The sequence below is a fragment of the Melanotaenia boesemani genome, chromosome 15 (genome assembly GCF_017639745.1).
Source record: "Melanotaenia boesemani isolate fMelBoe1 chromosome 15, fMelBoe1.pri, whole genome shotgun sequence".
Lineage (NCBI taxonomy): Eukaryota > Metazoa > Chordata > Actinopteri > Atheriniformes > Melanotaeniidae > Melanotaenia > Melanotaenia boesemani.
In genome coordinates, this window is record NC_055696.1 from 3550498 (window position 1) to 3575365 (window position 24868).

Consider the following 24868-nt stretch of genomic DNA (forward strand, 5'->3'; position numbering starts at 1 on the left):
CATAAATGAAAGAGAGCTGGAAATCTTGCCTGCTGACATCAAGGCTTCATGTACCTAAAATCCTTCCAAGGCCAGAGGGAAAAGAATAACATATCAGGCCAATTAAAGTTAATGCATGGTGACACGCTGAATCGAGGGCAGGGATTGCTGCCATATGGCAGTCCAGGCTGTAAATCAGAAAGCAAGGGAAAAGAGATGAGGATGAGGGGAGTGGGAGGGCTGGTAATAGAAAAGGTGACGCTGCATCAACCGCGCAGAACACCTCCAAAATTATCAGATCCATCTCAACGCTGCAGCACCACTACTAACCACCCACCAATTCCTCCCTTCCTCCTCCCCCCTTGCCACCCCACCCCCTTGCAGCACCCCAAGGTGCAACACCCTCAGGTATCTATGCATTACCGACGGCTTCATTAAGCCTTGTTTTTTCTTCTCTCACTGGGAGGATTTAAATGAGCTGTCATCCTGACCTTTTTGAGCTCCTGCTTTTTAAAGCAAGTTCAACCCCCCCGCCACCCATCTTTCTCTCTTTCCACCTTTTCTCTCCCCCTTTGTCACTCTTTCCTCCACTTGTCTATTCACCCTGCAGGGGGTAAGATACTTTTAAGCCGTCACCCTGCGGCAGACAGGCATGCCAAGGTTGTTTTGTGGGTAATTGCTTGTCTCATAGAAGCTGTTTGTGCACACTTGCCGGCCTCCTCTGATGCCACGTAGCAAACAGGGAGGGCACGGACTCTATAGACTTAATTTGCTCCCTGACTGTTCTTCGATGCTGATTAAGCAAGCATCTGTGGTGTTTTGAATACAGCAGTAAACCAAGTGGAGCATGTCGAACTATTGTTCATCTCTATTATATCAAGTTATTGCACAAAGTGGTCAGGTTTACAGTTCTGTAGCTGTGTTTAAGTTCTCAACACAATGTTGTTTTTGTGTCCCAAAAATATGAAGGCCACCTTGAGGCCTGGAGGACTGTGTCATGCATTTTTACATAAAATGTAAAAATGCATGACACTGTTATTTTATTTTATTTTTTTTTTCAGGACAGCCTCATTTATCAGACTGTGAGACTACAAAGAAGTAAAATTAATGTATTGGATAAAGCACAATTAAGGCAAACTTAAAAAAAACAATCAAAACTGAATTTATTACTAACAGATCTTTGTAGAAATAACACAGGTCAATAGTGACCGAGCCTTTTCTCATCTGCACATCAGGTCTTGGCTTTCAGGAGAAAAAATATTGGCACTGAAACAAACACACAACAGAAACTATTTCCATATTTCCACTTTTTTCCACCGGGTGTATAATTTATGCCATTATTTACCAACTGTCAGCTCCAAGTCAGCTCATTTTTGGCGCCACCGTGCATAAAACATGTCTTCTTTGCTTTATTCTAGCCGTAGAGGACCATTATTTTTGTTCTTTTTGTACATATATATAACTTTATTGTCACCTGTTGATCTTTGACTACTTCTGATTTGGACATTTGTCAATTAAAGCTGTCTAATTGGTCGAAGGTTTGACAGGATGTGGCTTCATCATAATTTCCGGTTCAAAATAGAGGTCTCTTAGCAACATACTAATCATAATAATATTTTTATTTTTATTAGGAAAATGTCAAATAATCATGTTATCATAGATACCTCATTGTGGATTTACCATATAGATTTGAATAAACACTACATTTTTGAGCTAGATTTAAACCTTGTGAATGGGGTATAAAAGCCTGGAAAACATCCATAGATCACCTAAAGGGTAAGTTATCTATCACTATTTAGCCCCAGGAGCTAAACACTACCAGTCCTGAGAAACTGTTGACAATATAAGCGATAGCGCTTGGGGACGCCGGCGATCTAGCTGCGTTTCAAGGGTTTATGTCCCATTCCATGCTATGATGGAGGTGGAGAGGTAAAGTACAGGTACTAGGGCTCAACTAGGTAAGGAGGAGGGGAGACTGGGTCGATTTTTTTAAAAACTGCCAGTCCCTGAGGCCCAGTCTGTCCGTTTTACTTCAGCTGTTTGATGTTTAATTGAAGATGTTATTGGCATCAAATGTCACCTTACCTGATGCTCCAGGTCTGAATCAGTTTCTAATTGAAAGCTAACTATGTCTCCCACAGCCCTGCGCCTCTAGGGAGCCGCTCCAGAGTTCTATTAGTCCAGACCCAGCCTCTGTATCGCCACGCACCATGTGCTGCCTCGCAGTTATATCTGACCTCTCCCCTCTTTCTCTCTTTTTTTTTCTCTCTCTCTCTCTCTCTCTCTCTGTGCAGTGTGAGGAGAAGTGTGTGTCCCATGTTGCATTAGTGTCTGTGTGAAATGCTGGCCTGTCTGCCAGGGCCAGGTGATCTCCCCCTCCAGCTTCTCCCCCACACGCAGATGAACACTGGACTTCAGAAATGTAAGTAGTGACATCAGGACACACACACACAACCAACCACACACAACCAACCACACACAACAACCACAGCTGTTAAAATTCTACCTGCCGCCCCACGTTTAGATCTGTATGCCAACCCTGGCCTGCAGTCTCGTGTTAAAACCAGAGAGACTGTATCAGTGCATCAGAACCACAGATCAGTCTTCAGGGAAAAATTAAGATGAACTGTGCCATTAATTTACTGATGAATGGTAAAGTGGCTCCCTCTGAGGATCTGTCTGCAGCGACAGTGTTGTCCTGTGTGCTTACTGCAACACCACCATTTCAGCTGCGTGTTAAACAGAACCATCTCTCGCCTAATTTTCACCATCAGGAAGAGTCAGTTACTGTCAGACTTGCAGACAGATTGCGGCTGAGTGGTTTTGCCCTGCTGATCTTGTAATGCGAGTGATTTTAAGATGCAATCTGCTGCCCCGGTTTTAACAGCAGACTTGTCAGTGCTTGCCAAATTCAATGCGTTTGAATTTTACAACTCAACTGCTGACAAACTTGGGCACTCTATAGTGTGAGAGCCAGCAGCACCAATGGAAAGTTGAAGTCAGCAATCACTAGCAAGAGCTGAGAACGCGTCTGACTATAAGAGTACTGGAGATGGATGCATAATGAATCTAAATGGTAACTGTTATTGTCTTTTCTCTTGTGCTGACTTGTTTTTGTTTTTGTATGCAAGCGAAAATGTCTAATCATGTATTTGGTCCAACTTATGCTTGATGATAATAGAATCTCGTCCTGTAATTGCCTTTCATACATACTTTCAGAAGATCAATCTCTTCTCAGATCCATTCCGTTTGTCAGCTTTAGCTAATCGATCACAAAAAGTCTACGTCTAGTTTTCCTCCTTCCTCAATCTTTCTGAGTGGAAACTCGGCTCTTGCCTGACCCATTTCTACTGCAGTTTTTTTTTTTTTTTTTTTTTTTTTTGTGAAATGCTGCCGCTCATCAAGACTGTAATTTCAGAATCACAGTAATCAGCCAACCCCCAGGAGATCAGCGAGCATGAGGGAGTCTGCTAAGTGCCAGCGTCTGTTGCCTCACTCAGGCAGGCTTGTGACATGGCACAGCCATCAGCTACACTCTTTCTCTGTACTTCCTTTACGTGACACACACAGATGCATCAGAACACAGGGTGCAACTGGAGTTCAATTTTTTTTGCATCCAACACTATAATCCATTTAGGTGATGGAGCGTGCTCCCTACTGCATGCAGATTCCTGGAAGTGTAATTTATTCCATTTTTCCCTCATAATCATTCTCTCATAATGCTTTTCCTTTTTCATCTGTTCTTCTAATAGAAACTGTTACATCAAAGCCACAGATCTTTTGTTTCGAGTTAATCATTTTATCAAAGAGTTGGTGGAAGTTTGCACATGATCAGGTTGTTCATGTTAAACATAATCCAGCACCTGTAGATCATTTCCTTCATGCTAGCAGGAGGTGATCTGTTCACAAAGCTCCTCCAGAGCCCAATCTTTTACCCATCAAAAAGATCATCTGACAGCTTGACTCCACGAGAGGCTGCTTTTAGGCAAAATCTACAGACAAGTTGTCACTTAAAATCTTCATTCTGTGCACTGACAAGTTCCTGCAAAACGTATAACACTGTGTTGAAATCTTGAGCCACCTATCTTTCTTTGTATTTCATCTCCAAGGAGCCAGACTATCTTGGATCTTGAAAGTTGTCTTGAACATTAGTTCTCCAGGAATTCTTATGATCAAAGTTTTTCTACTTTTTCATTTCTTTAAAGTCCAGTTGCTGTATGTATTTTCAGGTAAATGTGTTTGTTTTATTTACACTAATCTATTTAATAATAAAAGATGCCTAACTCAACTCATCCAGTAAATATCTGAAACAAGGCCAGAGAGATACATCTAGACCAGGGATCCAACTCCGGTCCTCGTGAGCTACTGTCCTGCAGGTTTTGGATTCTACCCTGATGCAACACACCTGACTCAAATCACTGGGTCATTAACAGGCTTGTGCAGAAATGTGTTGTAGTAGGAAACATCTAAAACCTGCAGGACAGTACCTTACGAGGACCAGAGTTGGAGACCACTGATCTAGACCTTCAGTTGATCCAGCTACTGTTCACTGAAGCCTCATTGGAAATACCCATTCAGAAGGGAAACGGTGGGAGAAAGGCTTAGGTTTCCCAAATAACACAAGACCTGCACTAAAAGTCTGCAGCAACAGGGTTTTAAGGAGTGATGAATCCTCCTCAAAGCCTGGATTCCACATCCACCAAGTACTCGTGGTCACCACGCTGGCCTCTCCTTCAGCGGGTGAGGTTATGAGGTTGCAGGTTGCTGTCAGAGACAAGGCCAGAGTAATCGCTCTATTTATCATCAGGGTCTGGCTTTTAACAGATGATGGCTGTGAAGTGTAAAAGGCTGTTGGAGGAGTAGATCAGGTGGGCCACGAAGAACAGAGCTCCACTCAGGCCGACTCAAGTGACTCCAAGTGGCTCTTGTTCCTTAGTTCTCACAGGCAACACAAACCGAGAACAGCTGGCCCACTTCTCAGTCACAGACCATAAATATCTATTTTTCACCCTCCTTGTTTTAGTTTTCATTTTTTGGAGGTTATATTTTATTACCCTATCATCACTGGCTCACTCAAAAATCTGTAAAAAAAAAAAAAAAAAGCCATGCGAAAAAGCCAAAGACATGAGGCTGAGGCTTCAGACCTAATTTCCTGCTCATCCACAAAAACTGCAATTTACAGCAGCATGAGCTCCTGCTCCCCGCCGCTTAAACCTTGTTCAATAAAAACAGTAGTTTGAATAAAAGAAACCCTAATTAGCGCCTGCTGACTGTGCACTTGTGCTCCAATCAACTCACTAGCAGTGGGATAATTAGCGCTCGGCCAGAGTGGCCCCTTTCCCCCCGTTTCCGCCTTGGGAACGTGCGAAGCTGGAGATCTGAGAGATGATATGCTCCTTGCCACCAGCAGCCGCCTACAAACTTCACTTATATTCCTCATTAACCCTGCCTTGATGCTTTAAACTCTTGAGCTAATCCAGGTTTCAAGGTTGAAATACTAATAAGCTACACTTGCTTACCAAAACACACAATCAAGAGCAGACAGGAGCTTTTAACAGATCTAAACAGAGAGGGCCAGCCATCCACTGGTCAGGGAAACTCTTTTAAACAGCAATTTGCTGATTTCATTTTACATTTTATAGTTTATAATCCCTTCTACAGTTTAATAGTCATTTCTGTTCACAGGCATTATTTTCCTATTTGTCTGAATATAATTGATCTAGAATAGAATTTATCTCGAAGATGGAATTATACCATACACACAATGACATGGCTGCTATTACTCCTAATCTAAAAGCATTGAGAAGTTATACAAATGTAAAACTTTATAGTTAGTTTTAAATTATTTTTTATTATTTAGAAGCTCTTTAGCTAGACATGTAGACATATCACTCAGTCTTACATGTTTGTATTAAGACTACTTCCCATTCTGGTTAAACACCTGTCTGTAGCACACTCAGAATACATTTGTAGCTGTTGTAGAACCTTTTAAAACTCTTTTAAAGCTAGCACTAGCTTTTTCCTGAACAGTTACTCACTTTTATTGTTTCTGAGACTTGATTTCAGATGTTTGAAGACACACGTTTTCAGCTATTTGCAGGAAAACACAATCAAATCACAGCCTGATGCCAATTATGATTACAAAGCTTTTTTTTTCTAAAGTTCTGACCCAGTGCTTTTTCCACACAAATATAACCCGGAGTCTGCTATTTCCTTCCCCCGACTCATCATGTCTACATATCCACAACTCTTGAAGTTTTATTAAAAACTATCCACAACACAGTTTATGATTCTTGTGGGAAAAAAACACACAAAGTAATTGGTGAGGTTTTCTTGCTTTATGCAGAACTGCACATCTTCATTTTAAGGATATTATTTGATGCATCTGTCCTCAACAAGCTCATGTACAGCTGGCCAGAGGTATATATGGCACAAAAAATAGCCAGCACCGACTCATGTTGTGTATTGTAGCTCGGAAGCTAAATTAGTCTCTTTTTAGAGCAACAGCAAAAGTTTATCAGGAGCTAAGGAGGCTGGCTATACTGTAAAATCGTGACATCAAGAATATGTGCACACCAGCTAGACTTATAAAGGAGATTATGTGACAGATTAGTCATGGCTATTGGCTCATTGGACATGATGCAGCAGCAAACAATGGGGGGCTAAAAGTTGAACAGAATTGGATTGTCAGGACTCTTGTTGATACGGGGGAAATAGTTTTTGTTGAGAAAACAACAGTCGGTGGATGGCCAGGGAGCTTTACTGTTGCATCAGTGTTCTAATTTTTTTTTTCATTGCTGTTGGCACTGACATCACCCACTGTGGTGAATCACAAGAATCTCAGCTTTCCAACCCTACGTACCTTGTGCATCCACTCCTGCAAAACATTTGTGTTCACCGCAAAGTTGTTTAGAAAGCAGCTGAAGGACCATTGGCCTTAAAAACTGAGTTAATGACTTCAACCACACTGGCTTGGTATGTGAAGCTGGTTTGTACCATGAATTATAAAACATTAAAAGCTGTCAAATATTTTATTCATCCATCAAAAGATGATAGTTCTCTCTTCCCTCCATCCCTCGCGTCACCTTTACAGCAATATATATGAATGTAGTGTTATATGCTTTTGTATTTATTCAGTCCATTTATACCACTATGAGACATCTTTTCCTACAAGATCATAAATCATTTCTGCTGTTTGACAGGTGAAACCTATCCTCAGCATGTCTTTTTGCTTGTCTGAACGCATTCATTTATCTATGTTTGCTTACTCTGGCATTTATTCAGTGCCAGACATTGGGCCTCAATGATGGCGGGTGTCAAGCTCCAGCTCCTTGGCCCAGACCCCTGCATTAATAAGACTGCCATCAGCAGGCTGAACGCTTAGTTACAGCAGCCCCCTGTGTGCCGCCCCATACCAGCCCCTGCTCATCACTGCCCATTGTTTCCTGTTCACAAATAAAGCAGGAATTAATTAGCCAGTTGGCACAACTGTTGGTGCTGCCCTCTCTGCCTCATCCCACAAGCCCCGGTCTGCCTGCTGTGAGACTGAGCATAACGGCCAAAGACCTCGGCCAAAATTTCTGGCATTTCAAATGACTTGTTCACTCCACAACAGAGAGAGGTAACCAGTATGCTGTGAAGACATCTGTTTTACCTGATCTGAAAAGCGCCTTTGTCAAGCAGAGAGTGCGAATTAAATGCAGCTCGGTGGCCTGTCAGACCAGCGTTTCCTCGCCTCACATCAGCCCCACAGATGTCCATCAGTACAAAAGCTTAAGTGCAAGTAGGTCAGACTGGCAGGACTGAGGTGAGTGGGAAAGTGAGATGGAGGAAAGCATGGAGACAAGCATTGCATTTTCTAAAACAATTACCACTGACTTATAATGTGTAATTAAGCATGCTGCGTGAATGAAGCACAGAATGAAATCCACTCACATTGGAAACGGAACCATTAAATGCATGATTCAGACATATGAACCAACACCTCAGATTCTTGTACATTTTAAAATGAAACACTCCCTTACACATAAACAGGTAGTCTTGCTCTTGTTGTCACTTCTGTAGTGTTAAATTTAGCCACAGTGCTTAACAGGTGTAACAAATGTCTGCGAGCTGAGGCCTGGGAGGTGTTCCTGCAGATCAGAGATGCCGCTTCTGTGTCTGATTACTTGTCTGCTGTCATGGAGCTGTGCTTTCTCTGTCTATCTGTCTTTTTTTTTTCTCCATAGCAGCCAGAGGACCTCTCTTATTCATCGTTCAGTTCATGATTCAGTCGCAGCATTGCAGCCCAGCTTCAGATACACACTTATTTTTGACTTGTGTGTATTAATTAAGGCCAGTAAAAGCTCTTGACCTCATAGCCACCACTTAACTAATTAATTTTTTTTTATCTGGTAATGTGTCAGCTGCAATTATTTTGCTGAGATTGCGATAGAAAGCCTCTCTCCAGTCTCAAGAGATGGGACCTGTGAGAGTTTCAGGTAGAGATATGGAATTTGAGAGCTCTTTCCAATTCAGCTTCCACCCAGCTGCTCAGATTTCAGCTGTTTTTTTTTTGTGCCATATATACTTCTAACTAGATTAATTTGTCTTATTCTTTGTGCCCTCTCTCATCACATTCTCGACCTTCCTAACTCTGTGTCTTATTGCTTCCTCTGTCTCAATCTGTCCTGTTCTCCACCCCAGGGGACACCATACAAAGGATGAGATCCGCTCCGTTTCCAACCCCTGCAGAATTGGATGCATATGCTAAGAAAGTAGCCAACAACCCCCTCACCATCAAGATCTTCCCCAACAGCGTCAAGGTCCCTCAGCGAAACCACGTGCGACGTACGGTCAACGGCCTGGATACATCAGGCCAGCGCTACAGCCCTTACCCTTCTGCTCAGGCTAGTGCTAAGACGGGACTCCTCGCTATAGTTAAGGGGCCCACAGTCAAAGGTGTCCTGAAAGATTTTGACGGGAGCCGGGCTCGATTGCACCCTGAAGTTATCATGAATCCTCCTTGTGGACCTTATCAAGTGGCTTCAACCAGCACTTTAAACCACCACCCACCTCTGCCGAATCTGCCACGGCCCCAGCAGAACTTATCCCTTCAACCGCAGGATCTGCCTCAGACTTTACACATGCCCCTCCCCCAGCAGCAGCAGTCTCTCACCCAGAGTCTCAGACACCCTCCTACTTTGGGCCAGCATCCCCAGGGCCCACCCAGACTCCAGACTCAGCACCCAGCCCTGGGCCACCCACAGGGCCCTCCTACAGTCATGCTTCAGCAGCAGCACCTTCAGCAGCAGCCGCCACCTGGCCTGCAGGGGAGCAGAAAGCTGCCAGATGGCGACGTGCCGCCTAACGTTACCGTCTCTACCTCAACCATTCCGCTCTCCATGGTTGCCGGGCTGCACCAGGGCCGCCAGGCTGACCTGAGCACCATCGTGCATCAGCTCAACCAATTCTGCCAAGCTCGGGCCCAAGGTGCAGGAGCCACCTCCATGTGCGAGGGCCAGATCGCCAACCCCAGCCCCATCAGTCGCAACCTGCTTATCAGTGCATGCTCCAGGGTGTCCATGCACAGTAACCCTGCTACCCCTGGCTTCCCCCCACCTAACTGCATCATTGGCCCTCAAGAAAAAGCCACAGCTCCAATGGGAGCCCACCCCCAACCAAGTGTGGCTGCTATGAACCACTTGCCTTCCAACCACACTGATCTCAAGCAGCAGCACCTCCAGCATCAACAACAGCTACAACACAACGCACAGCAGCAGCAGAAGATCCGCTCCTGGAGTCAGCATCAGTTGGCTCACGTGCCCCACATTCAAAATGGTGGGACGCACCTCTGCAAGCAGCCTGCCAGGGACCCATCCTTCCACTTTAAGGGCATGGGCTACCCTGCAGAGGTGTGTGTGGGTCAGCCTTACTCCCTGAAACCTCCTGTGGAGAGGCCCACCCCCTCCCCTCCTGTCAACACCAACAGCATGCCTGGCCCCATGAACCACTACAGCAACGGTCACTACTTCCAGTCCCACATTTGGAACAGCAGCATACTACCCACCCCCAACAGTGATAGCTCCGGGTCTCAGGACATAGCCATGTCATTCCACGGTGCAGGCACAGGAGGGTGTACCACACTGGACTGTGGTCCCCCTGGGGCTCCCCATTACAGGCTAGGAACAAGCTCCTCCACCTCCTCCTCCTCCTCTGCCCAGACTAATCTGATGCAAACGGCAGATTACTTGGGTGGGGACTTCCAGACGCCCTATTTCCGTGATCAGAATCTAGGGTTAATGGGCAAGATGCACAGGCCTCCTCTCAGCAGGGTAGGTCCAGAGGTTGGAGATGGCCGAACCGCTCTCATCCAGCAACCAGGGTACAGATAAGCTATGGCCTTGTCTCCATAACTGTTACAACTCCCTTTGTTTAGTCTTAAAAAAGGAAACATATTAATTAAATCCAACTGATAACTTAAAGGACAACTAGTATTAAAGAGGTTAAAATAATATATTTAAAGCAGAACAGTAGTTTTTCTGTTTTGTTTCTTTCTTATGTGTTTGTTTTGTTTTTCATCTTGCAAGTGATCAATTGCTACTTCTAGTTTTGCTAATGAGTGCTTTTACCTTAAGGTAACCTTTTTAAATGTGTGAGTGTGTGTGTAGACATCTGTACTGTTTCCCTGTTTCTTCCTCAATCATCTATTAGTGTGCCTGGATCTGAACTGATCCTGTGTTAATCCTACGTCAAGACCAGTCCGTAAAGTCTTCTTATGCATGTAAGAAAGAAGGAAAAGTGATCCCTCGGAGGGAGGGGGGACAGCAAAAAGTACTGATTCATTCTTTTTTGTATTTTACTGGACCATGTCTGGCTTTTCCTTTTGGCTTTACGAGACTAGTCTTTCTTTTGGTGGTAACGCAAAGATTGAAAACAATCACTTCAGGATAAAACGAGTGATAATCTTGTTTCAGTGCGAAGCCATCAGAGAGACCGCAGTCAGCAGAGGTTTTAATCGGTTCATATGTATTTATTTATTTGTATAATAAGACTTAAAAAGATTCATTCCTCACAGTTATTAAAGGAAGCATGTAATCAGGTTCTTTCTACATTGTAAAGTTCTAGCAGGGACAAAAGGTAACGCTCTGTTCTGCTTAAAATGCTGCAATGAATTCAGGTTTTTAAAACAACTTTATGTCAGTTCCACATTTGGCAACGAGATTGTGAAATGTTAAAGGGCAGAAAAATAATGAATAAAAAGATTAACTTTCCTACCTTTAAATGGCCAAAGTCAGGATTACAAGGACATGGTGGTATGAAGTCGTGCCATTTAATGTTTGCGTGCTTTTCAGATTTTTTTTTCCTGTATGTGTCAATGACAAAATGTATTACTTGAATGTTGAGACTGTTTGTTTTGCAGGTATTGAAAGGGACTTTTGGGCTATTTGGACAAAGCTCCGGAGTAGAAGAAATAAGTGTTACTCATGTTGAATTGAACTCAAAGCCTAGCCAATGAGAATTTGGGTGAATTGAGTTGTGTGTACTTGCTACTGATTCTGATATAAAATCTGCTTGAAAAGACCAAATTGATCACTTGCAAGATAAACCACAGAGGAAAATTAAAAAGACGTTTGAGTTTAAAGTGAAACAGCAAATGCATTGTTTATTTTATTGTACACTGGCTTACCTACTAGACTACTGTAACTTTAAAAGGTTAATGATTGTGTGTGAATGCGGCCTGCTGATGTGGGCAAATTTAAGAGTATGAGTGTGTGTGTGTGTGAGTGTGTGAGAGTGTAATAACACAGTGACACCCACATTTTGTTCACCTAACTCCCTAAGAGCCCTTAAAAAGCCTTAAGTGTTCGGTCCTTGGACTTTCCTTTAAAACTGCGCATGGTTTTAATGAAAACCCAGAATAATGAGAAAGAAGATGACGAGGATAAACAGAAACAGCAATTTTTTTTAAATTGGTTTTTATTTGATTTGCTATTTTTATTTTAATGAAGTTTGGTTTCATAGAGAGCAATTCCTTAGAGATTCTTTATAATGGAAAGCAAGACGAGGAGTAATATTTTGTAATTATATATTTTTAGCAATGTGTAGTTACTGAGCTGTAACTTCTTTTTTTCAGTTTCAAAGTTTCAGTTTGCAGTTGTGACTATTTATGATACTTGATTTGCTTGTTATTTAAATTTATTTTCTTCTTTTTCTTGTACTATTGCTGTGAAAATGGAAGAAGGTCCACGGGCCTTTCTTTTGTGTCATTCTGTACGACAGATAAGAGGCAAGAGCGTGAGAGTTGTTACTCTTTTTGTAATATTGTAATAATAAAATAAAATTCTAATTTATGCTTTGAAATGGGTCTGAATTCAGTCTTAATGGTAGTTTTCTGACTGGGTAGCTCACTATTCACACTACTGTTACATTAACCACACAAGTGTCCCGCCGGTTGAAACTAAATCATGTATAGTTTGTAACTGCAGCCACTTTGAGCAGCATTTGCTTCCATGTCATTTATCCAGGCCTGCCTCTGCCAAGTGGCAAGAGGAAGTCCAGTAGACAAAGCAAGCTGTGAAATACGCAGGACTATCTGGAGGCAGTCGATTTAGTTTGTCTGGCCGTGATTAAAATGGGGTCTTGTATAAAGGGCACTCAGCGGGAGAGCTGGATCAGCACCTCGGTGATCAGAATTACTCCATGAGAGGTTTTGAGGCAGGTGTCTGCAGAGTGTGGACATCCTGTTCATGTACAGCAACAGCCTGTGAACAATCCTCTGGATGAATTGTTTAATTTGCCTTCATGAAGTCTTCTTTTTCATATAATTATGTCAAAAGTAACAACACATTTAGTCATTACTGCTCATTCTAGTGAAATACTGCCTTGAAGACTAAATATGAAATGAAGCTGACACAGTGGAGCATCAGTCGGTCAGAAAATTAGTTCATTCATTTGGCAGTTAAATTTCTTGGGAAATTAAATGAAATACAGTGTTTAGATCCAAGTGCCTTGTTGCTCATCCAGGCAAGCTGAGCAGCCATGGTGAACCTCTTTTATTGGCTCTTCAAACGGGCAAGAGGCTCATCTCTGTGGACTGATAAGTCTGCACCCGCCTACTGCCGGCAAACAAGCCTCTCCAGCTCCTCCCTGTGGGCGAAGGAGAAAATGTTACAAGATATGAATGACTGTTATTGCTTAAAATGCATGTGTCCACATTTCTGTACCTCTGTTTGGTCTTCTTGGAGTGGACTCTGAGTCAGGTGACTGGGTGCAATCCCAATATCCCGGATCCTCATCGATTTTGCCCAGGTTGATGTTCCATTTGTTCCAGTTGACTTCCTCCACTCTGAGACGACAAGAGGACAAGAGGACAAGAGGACACGTGCTCCAATTACTGTCTTCTGTGTGACGCATCAATCAGCTGTCAGCTGAGGCAAATGAGTGCAGCCCTCAGCGAAGTGCACATCAATTGATCCTGCTCACACAGCTGCAGCCTCAACCTTGGCCTCTACTTTCAAATTACCACTTGCCAAAGTTTGCTTATTTAGCTGCTTGGGAGATCAGCCAGTAGGGGTGCGCAGATTGGTTCAAGTGCTTTTTACTCCTCAGAGTAAAAAAATCTAAATCCAAATTAGATGAAACAGCTGACCAAGTCTCTCACTCAAATCCAGAATTTAACATTAAAGTCAAACAGTTTATGCTCCTTTTAGTGCATCCTCATCACCACCTTGATGCCCAACCTACTGACATTTGTTATTATGGAAACAAGTGCAGATTTAGTGTATCTGAAATTAAAAAAACTGGGCTAATGGGGATTAAATTAATAGTTATTTATCCAATCACAATGAATAGAAAATATACCTTTTCTTCTGGACGTATTGATGTTTGAAATAATCTGTAAAGTAGCAGGAAACTAGGGACTTCAGTGTTGGGGCAATTAGGACATTTCTTAAAAATATTTCCCCCTTATAATTCAGACTATTTAAATCCTAATAATAATTTTTATATAAGATTATATATATATATGAACTATTTCTAAATAAAGTTAATACTGTATATTCCTGTTAATATATTGTTAAATCTAATATTACAACAAAAATCTCCCTAGTTGAGGTTAAATTTTTAACTACTTGTTACATTACTGTTATAGTATCAAATAATAGTGTTTAAGTTTGTTTATGTAATTTAAATATCAGGCAACATGCATATATTATATTACATATATACAGAGAAACTGATTCAATAGAAAAAATGTTCACTTTCTTAGAATTAAAAAGATCACTAACGAAACATCAGATACTCTAAACAGGACCTTGTTCAGGGTTCAGTCTTCATAGCTGTAATTTTTACAATAAATATTAACAAAAAGCCTCCTTCTTTACCTTAGATTGAACTGGATGCCATGTTGATGCCATTATTTCATGTGAAAATAGCTCCGGTTATACCCCATCATGCAAACACACATATTTTGTGCCAGCTGCTGTAGCAGTGACCTTATTAGCAGAGGTTGCTATGTTCTCTTCTAGTCGATATCTCACAGCTGAATTAGTTTAAATTTGAAATCGTCTAAACTTTAGACAGCAGAAGAAAAATATTTCTTTTTCAGAAGGTTTCTTCTGACGACATGTGAAACACCAAGACCCCACATCCAAACCCAGAGGAACTATTTCATGTTCAGAGACCCCAAAAACTCTTCAGATGTTTGTTTTAAATAGCCTGACTAGTCAAAGCTGTTTGACTGTATTTCATTTCTTCAAAGTACTTGTTTTGGTTGCTTATGCCTGCATCCATATCTTCACCGGTGAGAATCCTGTGAAATTTAATTTAATTTAATTTTATTTTATTCAGACACTCAGACATCTGACTTAAAACCACAAATGTCAACTTCATGTCTTAACACAACAAAATAAAATTTATGAATGACTTCACTAAACTTCATGCATTTTATGTCACCCAGGAGTTTTTGTTTTTTTTTATTCTCAAACATAAACTATCTTGACTCAAACCTGAAACACCAGCGGTGATCATCTCCAGTTTCAGTGCCAAGATTTTTCTTCACCCCACAGCGAAACCTCTCCTTCAGACAGAAAGGCAATCTTCTCTCCATGTCCAGGATAGTGATGGCTCTCTGAGAACAATGGCAGCAACTCATGAAAGCATCCTTCCACATGAGGCAATACTCACATGGTCTCTGAACTCACCTGCAGCTTCCAGATGCTGGCGCTCTCCATGGTGATCTTTTCCACGGTGCGGTTCATGAGAGCGATGAGCATGTTGAGCAGCAGGATGTAGGTGAGAATGATGTAGCCGATGAGGAGCACATAGAAGATCTCCTTGTACTGGTAGTCCTGAGTGAATTCCATATCGCCCATGCCTATGGTGAACTTAAAGAGCTGTAGTGTGGTGTAGGAGATGTTTCTGTACGAGACTTTGACACAGTCCTCACTAGGACCAGTGTGCTCAAAAAAACGAGTTGCTCGAGTTGCAGTGGTGTTTTTCTCAGGAGGCTCTATAAGCAGGGTAACCACCGCTGTGACAAAAAAAAGAGGCTGTTTACACACAGAACATCTGCCATTTATGGTGCAAGTGTCCTAGTTTTTCCTTTCATATTTCTTTCTTATGAGAATTATATACCCTTCTATTTTCACAAGGTAAGATAAAATACCTGCTGAAAATCCAAAGAGGAAGACTAAGTAGACAAAAAGAAAGCGCAGAATATCACTGAGAATCATCTGCAATAGAGAAAGAAGACACATGACTCCAGATCAGAGGGTGCAATGAGATGTTCACAGAGGTGCAGAGCATCCCATGTCAACTACCTTCTGTATCATGACGCTGTAGATGCCCATGTGTTTGTCACCCCTGGAGTAGTAGAGCACGTTCACCCAGCTGAAAGCGAGACACATCACCAGGAAGCCAAGGTACTCCTGCCGCCCTCCCAGATACAGCCCGGTGGATATCAGGAAGAGAATGCCCTGCACAAAACTATCAACAGACGAGAAGCTGCAGTGTTGCTACTCAGATTTATGGTCACAAGACATTAATAAATTAAGCTGAAGGTTTTGACTGGAGTGGATGTTTGCCAGGAACTATTTGGTGTTGGAGTGCTTGCATGTAATTAAAAAAGGAGCTGGACCCTATCCCAACCACTACCAAGTAAGAGGCCAGGTACATCCTGGACAGGTTGCCGGTCCATCGCAGGGTCAACACTCACATTCACTCCATAGAGACAATTTAGAGTAACTAATGAACTTAACATACGTGACTTTGGACTGTGGGAGAAAGCCGGAGTAAACAGAGGTCATGCTGAAAGTCATTTTTATATATATTTTTCACAACTTGAAGCATTTAGGCCCTTAAGCCAGAGCTATTTAACTCCAGTCCTCAAGGGCTGCTGTCCTGCAGGTTTTAGATGCTGCTACAATAAGCCTGAATCAAATTAGATGGATCCAACTGCTTGTTGTCAAGTTCTGCACAATGATCCATTTATTTTAATAAGAGGCAGTAAAGCAGGAAAACACCTAAAACCTGCAGGACAGATGCCCTCAAGAGCCTTGCCTTATGCCCACAGTAAGTGAAGAATTGCTAAATTTGTGTTGGTTACTACATCTGAATAAACTGCAATAAAATAGATGAGAAATGTGAGATTCTTTCTGTGCATGTTTTTTTCCTCCTATTTCACAGAATGATTTCATGCACACATGCGCCATTGATCACCTTCGGTAACAAATAATTTGCACTAAAATATACTTTAGGTCTTGCTTTGTGAATCTTAGGGTCTATGAGCAACGGTTGAAAATAACCACCATTGTCCTGTTTTATTATCTTTTCATGGTAAATGATTATGTCTGCAAGTTTTCAGTCCTTACAAGGACTGACAGGGCTTAAAGGGTTTATGAAAAGCATGTAATATACACTGTTTCCCAATAAAGGTGGAAGGATTTTGTTTTCAGAAACATTCTTCTTAATTACTATTTATAAATATCAATAATCACCTTGAACAGGTGTAATGAGAAGCTATTGAGAGAATTTATACTTTATCTATCAAGAATGGCTAAATTTCACACAATTATTTGATGAGAAGAGGTAAAAAAGAAATGTTTTGTTCCAGCTTTAATGGTGTAATATTCCTGACACTAGTGTATGATGACATGATGTTTTCTTTTCCCCTGACTTAAAGTAAGCATGTGGTACCATGTTTCCACAGTAGCCAAGAACAGCAAAGTTTATGCATTTATTTATTTATTCATTCACTCATTAAAATGGATTTTTTCTACTTATTTTATTTACTTTTTGGCCACCCAGCCAACTTTTATTATGTGTGTGAATGGGTCCTTCCTGGGTGTTGTAGCCAGTTTCTATTACTATCATTTTCTGTTATCCTAGTTTTGTGGTTGATTTATTTTTCTTTGCTGATATTGTACTGTGTTGTAGTGGAGATAAGAATTTTGAAAACTCATATATTCCTTAATTTTGATTGGCTGTTAAACTGAGACGACTAAATCATCAGCAAATTAGATCAGAAGCCACTGGAGTCTTCTAACCTACACTCTTTTAGTTTGTTTTATAAGAAAGTCTAGATTTAAGTTCCTTTGCTGTGTAATTTTTGTTTTAAGTTTTACAATTAAACTGTTAAAAAACTTTCTAGACTTTTCATTTTTACCATAATCATGTGACATGGAAGACACAGAAGGAATAAATCACGGCTGTGTTTCACAAGCAATTTCTTTTATTGCCTAAAACTCCCAGAAACTTTTTAAAAACTACTGAATCAGACATTTTGACAGGCAAATTTTGAGGTATTGACTTCAGTGTATCGATGTTACTTACAAGAGAATCTCATAGTATCCATCAACCAGCAGTGTTTGCAGTTTGGGGCGTTTCCTCCTCATGTCTACAATCTAGAGAGTCAGACATGTTTAAAGCATTTAATCTGCCAAAGTACTGGATAAAAACTCGTACAAGGTTGGAATGTGGTAGCTGGATATTAGTACCTACATACCCCCAAGATAAAGAAATAGCAGTTTGCCACAAGTACCAGCACCTGGCCTGCAAAATACAGGTAACCCAACGTGTTGTACTCAATTGGAAATGGTGGCTGTGGAAGACAGAGGAGACGTCAGGACAGTGCTCAGGGGGAGACACAGATCAGATCCCAGTTACCCGGTTTACCTTATCATCTTTCTTATTGTATCCTACTATAGTGAAGATAGCCAGGTACAACAAGTAAACCAAGAACTGGAGGAAGAACAATCGACCTGCAAACCTCTTCCACTTCTCCTCCAGCAGTCGGCTCAGTAGCTCAGTCTGGAGCATTTCATGGCGGTTCTGAGAGGAGATGGGAAGAGGAGATACATGACTGAGTCAAGGATAACAGCTTTTGCTGCTTCGACTGGACTCTCAATGCTGGTACTCACTGGAATGCCGCTGCCGTAGACCAGTATCTCCAAAACAGAGTTGTTCTCATATGAGTCCACAGAGGCCAAGTCGAACAGAGAGCAATGGACGGGTCCATAAACCCACTCAGTGAATTTACGTGACAAATGTTTGGTGTGACTCTGGTGGAATTCCCTTTTTAAAATGTGTGAAAAAATCTGGAGATAAAAGAGACAAAACAATGTCTGTGAGGGTTAATAATGGACAGAACTGGAGAGACCAACACAGAAGGTCGGAGCTGTCAGTGGTACATGGTATCTGGGTTTCTTTTGTTTTCTTAAAATCAAACTGAAATATTTTACCCCAATCTTGCCAGTCTTGGCTGCCATTTTGAGAGGCGTCAGCCCCTTGTTGTTCTCAATGTCCACCAGCTTCACTTTAGGATGCAGTCTAGCAGTGGTGGTGAGGATGCGGTCGTACATGCTGGTGATGAAGTCTGTGTTCTCCTTTGAGTTGTCGGCAACCACCACCAGGGCATGCAGCACTGTGTTGCCCTGAGAGTCCCTCAGCATAGCATCTGCTTGCTGATACTCGTTCTCCATGAGGTAGTCCACCATCTCAGGCTGGTTGGTGCACGCTGCTAGAGACAGTGGAAGCTCACCTGGAGACAAATGTATCTGTAAAAGGTCTGTCAGCAAACAGACAACTTTGTGCTGTGTTTAAAGTCCTCCAAAATGTCAGCACGCTTGATGGTCCTTTGATAAAGACAAGTTACATTAAGTTGATTAAATTAACATAGAGCCTTACTTTTTTTCTTAAAATAGGGACAATGTGTGGACATTAATCATAATGGCTCTAAAAGTTTAAATTCTCAAGGACCCCCTGTGCTCTTCGGAGGACCCCCTTGGATCAAAATAATTTTCTTCCTTAATTATGACCAAAATTTAGATCCCCCATGCATAAAAGCCTAGCTCCGCCACTGAACAAGTGATGAACTAAGGATGGGCAATATGGATATCTGGTTCAGTTTCAACATTTGGTCAGGAGGTGGTGTGCTAGAGCCAATGTCAGAGCATCATATTTGGGTCATTCATTTCCTTTAGCCTGCTAGTTTGAAGCCCTTTTGGTGCCAAACCATTTGTACTACAAGTGCTTAGTCTATTACTGTTACTTCAATTGCAACGTAGTCTATGCACAGTTCAAAACGGATCTGGATTCCTTTGGTCGGAACAGTTCAAGTGCAATGAAGGCAAAGTGGCTTCTGTTTGTGTTACTTGGCTCTTTTCTAGTATTTTGTAAAAAGGATATGAAGCTAATCCTTGATATAATTCTAATCCAAGAGCTGCGTTAGAGGGAGCTCACCTGTTGTTTTCTGGTGATATCTTTTAAGGTTGCTGTGGCATAAAAAGTTTTTTTCTGTTACAATATAAATTAATCTTGTGTTATCCTCATTTCTCACACTTCCCATGCATTAGCCTGCTGATTGATATGCCACACCCCTAAAACAAGATTCCTTACTTTCAGCCTCTTAAGGCTCACAGTTACTTCAATTAAGTTGGATAAACCATCCATTTGCAGCACTTTGCACCATATTGACTGCTGGCTTCTTGATAGAGCTTTGCCTGCATTAAAACTAAATGTATCAAGGCAATACATGAAGACAGATTTTATTTGAATGTATGTGCCTTGAACATGTCTGCAAGAGTCTGAGAAGAGATGGCATCATTAATCAATATACGAAGGCACAACTCAGTTTTAATGAGGATTTAGGAAGATTCAAATACAGACTAACAAGAAGGAGAAATTTAAAAAACAAAAACAAAATGTAATGATGAGACAACATCCTACAGCAATGCAAGAAAGGAATCCAATCAGAAATATAACAAACCACAAAACAGAGAGGAAACAAAGATGTAACAAAAAACCAGGAAAGAAAAACATCTGGCGACTAGCATAAAAAAGACGAATATGCTTTATATGCACAACTCTCAAAGGCAATCTACTGATGAAACCAGAGATCAGGAAAAACAAATAAAGGACTTTATGTTTATGCAGGAAAGTATCTTTACCATAGTTTTAGATCAATAATCATATTTTAAAAATATTTTTATACAAGAATATGTAGAATAAGTATTTATTGGCAGAATTATACATTGTCTTCCTTCTCAGTTATCACGTATTCTACAGTGGATGATGGCTGATGTTTTGGCTATGCAATAATTTAGTGGCAAATGCCAGTGTTTACTCTACTGTCTTTATTGACTTTATTGTCCTCGAGGGGGTATCCTTTTCCACAGACTGAGCACCTGGAAGCCTCTTGGTAAACATCAACAAAGTAGACAACAGTGAACAGAACACTCCAAAACGTGACATCCTCAGTGGGGCCTTTTTCACAAAATGAGATTTTCTGCATTGCAATATCTTGTACTCGGACCCTGAGGGCAAAGAGGTGAGATATGCATGTCGTGGGTGTGAAAATCCTGCACTACTGAGGGTTGCAATGCATGTGGTCACCTTGTTATTGACTTCGGTGAGGCTGGGTGTCAGTAGATAGGTTATTTTTGCAGCAGTGCTGGTTATACATGTAAGTTTAGTCTAGTTTTTAACAGCACGCTTGTCAAACAAACCGGTGGAACAGTCACCTGTTACAGAAGATGTGGTGCAGCTGAATCCTCTGTCCGGTGCCGAGTTTTAAAACTGTCTGTTGTTTCTGCTGTTTGATTGTAGTTGATGGTAATGGAGGGCTCCTGGGTTTGACGGCTGATTTTTAACTCTTGTTTTGGTAACGTTGAGGCAGAAGTAATTGCTGTCATACCACTGAATGAAGTATGTATGATGTGTTGTGGAGGTCCAGAACAGAGAGGTTGTTATGAAAATGAGGATGGCTGTCGGCCAAGTACGATACTTATACATATTTTAGCATTATTTAATTTATTAATTTAAAGACAATGCACCATTTTTATTTTATTTTGTTTGTTGACTGCTGAATAGATACATGACCTACTTGAACACATTTCTCTGCAGCGTCTTGTTGTTCTGTTTGGTGATGAAGATTTGCTCCAAACATCACTGTGAGGAGGTGATCTAATAAACAGCCTTAGTAGCTTTTAATTTCATGAATGTGGAGTAAATAAATAATAGATTCCATGTAGAGCAACTTGAGTGCCTTAGAAAAACACTATATAATCATCATTATTCTAGTTTGCAGACTTAGGTTATTTTTATGTTTTTGTCCAGCAGCTAGAGTTCATTTATTGGGCTTGCACACTTTTATACTTGCAACACTGCAAAAGGAAACATCAAAAAGCCAAAATCATGGCAAAGGGTACATGGGAAGTTATTTAGCACTACAAAATCAACTGTTTGAATTTTGTGTAAGGATCACTAGAGTCGAAATACCTTTCTTTCTTATAAACATACACTCAGTTAATGGAAAGAATTCTGAAACTATCAGTTATATTGATTTGCCTCTGTAGATTTCATCACAGCAAACTACTTATTTTTATTTAACATTCTACCTGATAATAAAATCAATTATGATCTCTGTTAAAACACAAAGGTGACAAGGACTAAAATTACGCACTCTGCATTTATGTATGTAAGAAAATGCGAATCAAGGCAGCTGATGTGTCATGTTGTACTTTAAAACATCACACCTCCTCATTCATAAAAATACAGTGTCATTATTTGAGAGGAAAACAACATTTCACATATCACCTGCTTCACACTGAGTGATTCATCTTGTGATTAGGGGGTCCTTGCGTAAGTGCTCCCTTATGAAACAACATTAACTTACCAAAGTAGAAGTAAGGACCGTCATGAGGCTGAAAGAACTTCCCGCAGGCTCTGGCGTGGACGTCTGCACCTTTTTTAACCAGGAGCTGCACATAGGTAATACTTCTCCTCTCAATGGCAATATGTAGAGCTGTCTGACCTATCAGTAGATACAGCAAGTATTTTATATTCTCATCACAATTTTAAAGAAGCAATTAGACCAGATTAATAGATCACAGATTTCAAGGAATTGAAAGATGTGGAAATGAATTCTCACCTTTATAGTAGGGGCTTGTGTAAGCTGCATTCACAAACTCCTTAATGTCACCCATCTTCTCTGAAATGTCCAGTAACATCTGTACAGTCATGTTGTTGCCATCTTTGAGGTGCAGCAGACCTTTCATCAGTGTGGTTTTACCATAGGACCGATCTGCAGATATGAACAACACATTTGAGGAGTTAAGTCACAGATCAGCAGATTACAGTTTGGGGAACTTGGTGCATTATGGGCCTTTGCAGACTTACACAAAGAGTCTGAGAGTTTCTTCATGTTTCTGTGCAGGTACTCATGAAGGCCGTCCAGCTTTCTGACATCCCTGCTGGCTACCGCTTCAAACAATCGCTCAATAGTAAATTTTGTGCTGTCTTTCCGAGTGTCCTGCTCCTCACCTCGAATCCTCCTAGAGATGTCATGTGTGAGAGACAGCAAGGTTATTACACATTACTGTAATAAGTCATGGTTCATTTCAGTCAACACTGAGGGGCTTGATAATACACAGCACCCATGTTATAATGAGAATTAAATGTAGGCAGAATCATTTTATCACTGCATGGAGAGGCTCACTTGTCAAAATTGAGATTAAATCTGATTGTAGGTTTGATATCTTCCATTTCCTCTTGGTAATCAGTGTCCATGGGAGCTTTAGGGGCCTCCTTGCACAAACCCAAAGAGGAAGCCAGACCATCCTTCTTTGCTGCTTTTTTCAGCGATTTCTCCTCCTCTGTCCTGTCATCCGCCTCCAGAGCGAAGCCAAACATCTCTGACTTCTGCATTTTCACCACTAACTCTGGTGATCTGGACCAAAATATAGCACAAGAGTTCATCATCCAAGGAAAAAAATCAGTTCAAACACTTTTTTGTTAAAAGAAACTGAACACTGAAAGTGGCCACACCTGACTTTTTTACACACACACACACACACACATATTATATATATACTGAAAAGCAAAAATCCATTTGGATCAAAGTGATAACTTCTTTGTCAATAGACCACAAGCCAGAGGTGGTTGCTGTAAGCAATAAAGGACAGAGTGTTAATTGTGGAGACGAAACTAAAGGGTTTCATCTCACTGGTGTTTCAGGGCACAGAAATATTTTCAGACATGTGATGTTTCCTTCCCCTGATGACTAACAAAGCAGTTTATTTAGAAGATTTCCATGGCAGCAGTGCACACACAACCCGTAGATCTGGTAGCTTCTTGCTGCTCTGCAGAGTAATCAAATCCTATGCAGTCTGCTTAATGTGGTGACTGATCCAGTAAGGACAAGACGTCAAATATACCATAAAATCTTGCTGTTGGGAGTCAGTCAGTCTGAAGATGTGTTAAACACAACGGGAACCTACGCAGATCTTTGGTGGCTCATTGTTCTCCTTTTCCATATATATAAATATATATGAAAAGAAATGCAGTGGAAATCTTAACATCATGAGAGGAATTTACGGCAACATAAGAAAAAACAGAAGTAAGCACAGTCTGCTTTGTGATGTGATTTTACTTTATTTAAGTTCCTACTTCCCATACACAGGAATTTTTTTAGCGGTTGAATCATGTGAAGGGACATGTTACACACTATTTCAACATGTCCTGCTGGATTATTTTAAGATCTATTGATTCGTGACATGTGGGTAATGTAAGACGACACCAGCCATAGACTTCTGAGGAATAAACAGCACAAAGATTATCTTCTCTTTGTTTCCTTGTTAAAGCTAAATAGATAAATAAATAAAAAGGCACAATCTATGCTCCAGATGTTGTTTGAGATCACATTTATGGTTTGACACATCAAATCAAATAAACCTCGTAAGAAAACACATATTTCAACTCACCACAAGTAACTATCCACTTTCCAGATTATCTTCTTATATGAAAAAAATCTGATTTCCTCTTAAAATAAGACAAACAACAGGGGTGTGTCCTGCAGAGATCAGGGTGTGTAAATCCTTTTGTGTTGCTTTCTAACACTACAGCATGAGAGAGATAAAGTGACCCACCCTCAACAACAGCAGCCCACATTACTGGGGTCCTAAGTGCTTGAGAGGATGCTGTATTGACCATTCCTGCTAGTAGCAAGATGTTGAACATGTTATCAAGGTTTCAAAATACTCGCAATATAATGAATGCCATTCATAAAAGCTTCACTTCTGATAAATTACAGATAACGTTAGATAATATAAGAGCACTTAGCTGGTAAAAAATACTCATGAAAGGGGGAGGGTCCAATCCTAAATCCAATCTGGAGTGTCTGAAAGTCTTTAAGTGCATTGCTCTGAAAATAAAAACAATAAAGTCACTTACTTTTAAAAATGCTCCGTTTCTGGTATCAGATTTCTATCACATATGTAGAAAATCTCAATTCCAGTTTTTGTCTCCACTTTTAGTCCATGAAGAAGCTTCCTGTGTTTCATGCGCCTCTTTGCAGTTTCATTTCAGTTTAACGTGTTGTGTGTTTTCAGTGCTGCTGCAGTCCTGTGACTGT

The 24868-nt window shown here is 41.0% G+C and overlaps 2 protein-coding genes across 5 annotated transcripts in view; one reads left to right on the plus strand and one right to left on the minus strand.

The window, feature by feature from the left end:
- fam222ba (family with sequence similarity 222 member Ba) overlaps nucleotides 1–12311 on the plus strand; it is a 32711-nt gene extending 20400 nt beyond the window's left edge. For all 4 annotated transcript variants that reach the window (XM_042008318.1, XM_042008315.1, XM_042008317.1 and 1 more), the window contains exons 2-3: nucleotides 2274–2401; nucleotides 8665–12311. In XM_042008318.1, the coding sequence (XP_041864252.1) occupies nucleotides 2320–2401; nucleotides 8665–10352 (1770 nt within the window). In that variant the 5' untranslated portion in view covers nucleotides 2274–2319 and the 3' untranslated portion in view covers nucleotides 10353–12311. The remainder of the gene's footprint in view (nucleotides 1–2273; nucleotides 2402–8664) is intronic.
- On the minus strand, nucleotides 12101–24857 carry trpv1 (transient receptor potential cation channel, subfamily V, member 1). Its single transcript, XM_042008314.1, has 16 exons — nucleotides 24688–24857; nucleotides 22955–23185; nucleotides 22636–22790; nucleotides 22388–22540; nucleotides 22133–22270; nucleotides 18699–18997; nucleotides 18378–18554; nucleotides 18133–18288; nucleotides 17963–18058; nucleotides 17791–17861; nucleotides 15780–15945; nucleotides 15626–15692; nucleotides 15162–15490; nucleotides 14967–15088; nucleotides 13185–13306; nucleotides 12101–13107 (listed from the first exon to the last, which is right to left on the minus strand). Exons 2-16 carry the CDS (start codon nucleotides 23161–23163, stop codon nucleotides 13025–13027), a joined length of 2343 nt encoding a protein of 780 aa, XP_041864248.1. The 5' UTR covers nucleotides 23164–23185; nucleotides 24688–24857; the 3' UTR covers nucleotides 12101–13024.
- Between the last annotated feature and the right edge of the window lie 11 nt (nucleotides 24858–24868).

What these genes read in the sequence shown, in the direction of transcription:
- trpv1 (XM_042008314.1), bottom strand. Translation starts at nt 23,163, where the DNA reads ATGCAGAAGTCAGAGATGTTTGGCTTCGCTCTGGAGGCGGATGACAGG. An exon ending in ACAATAAGAAAGATGATAAG is followed by an intron (nt 18,059 to 18,132) that starts GTAAACCGGGTA and finishes TGTCTTCCACAG; the next exon opens with CCACCATTTCCAATTGAGTA. An exon ending in GATCACCGCTGGTGTTTCAG is followed by an intron (nt 13,307 to 14,966) that starts GTTTGAGTCAAG and finishes TTGTCGTCTCAG; the next exon opens with AGTGGAGGAAGTCAACTGGA.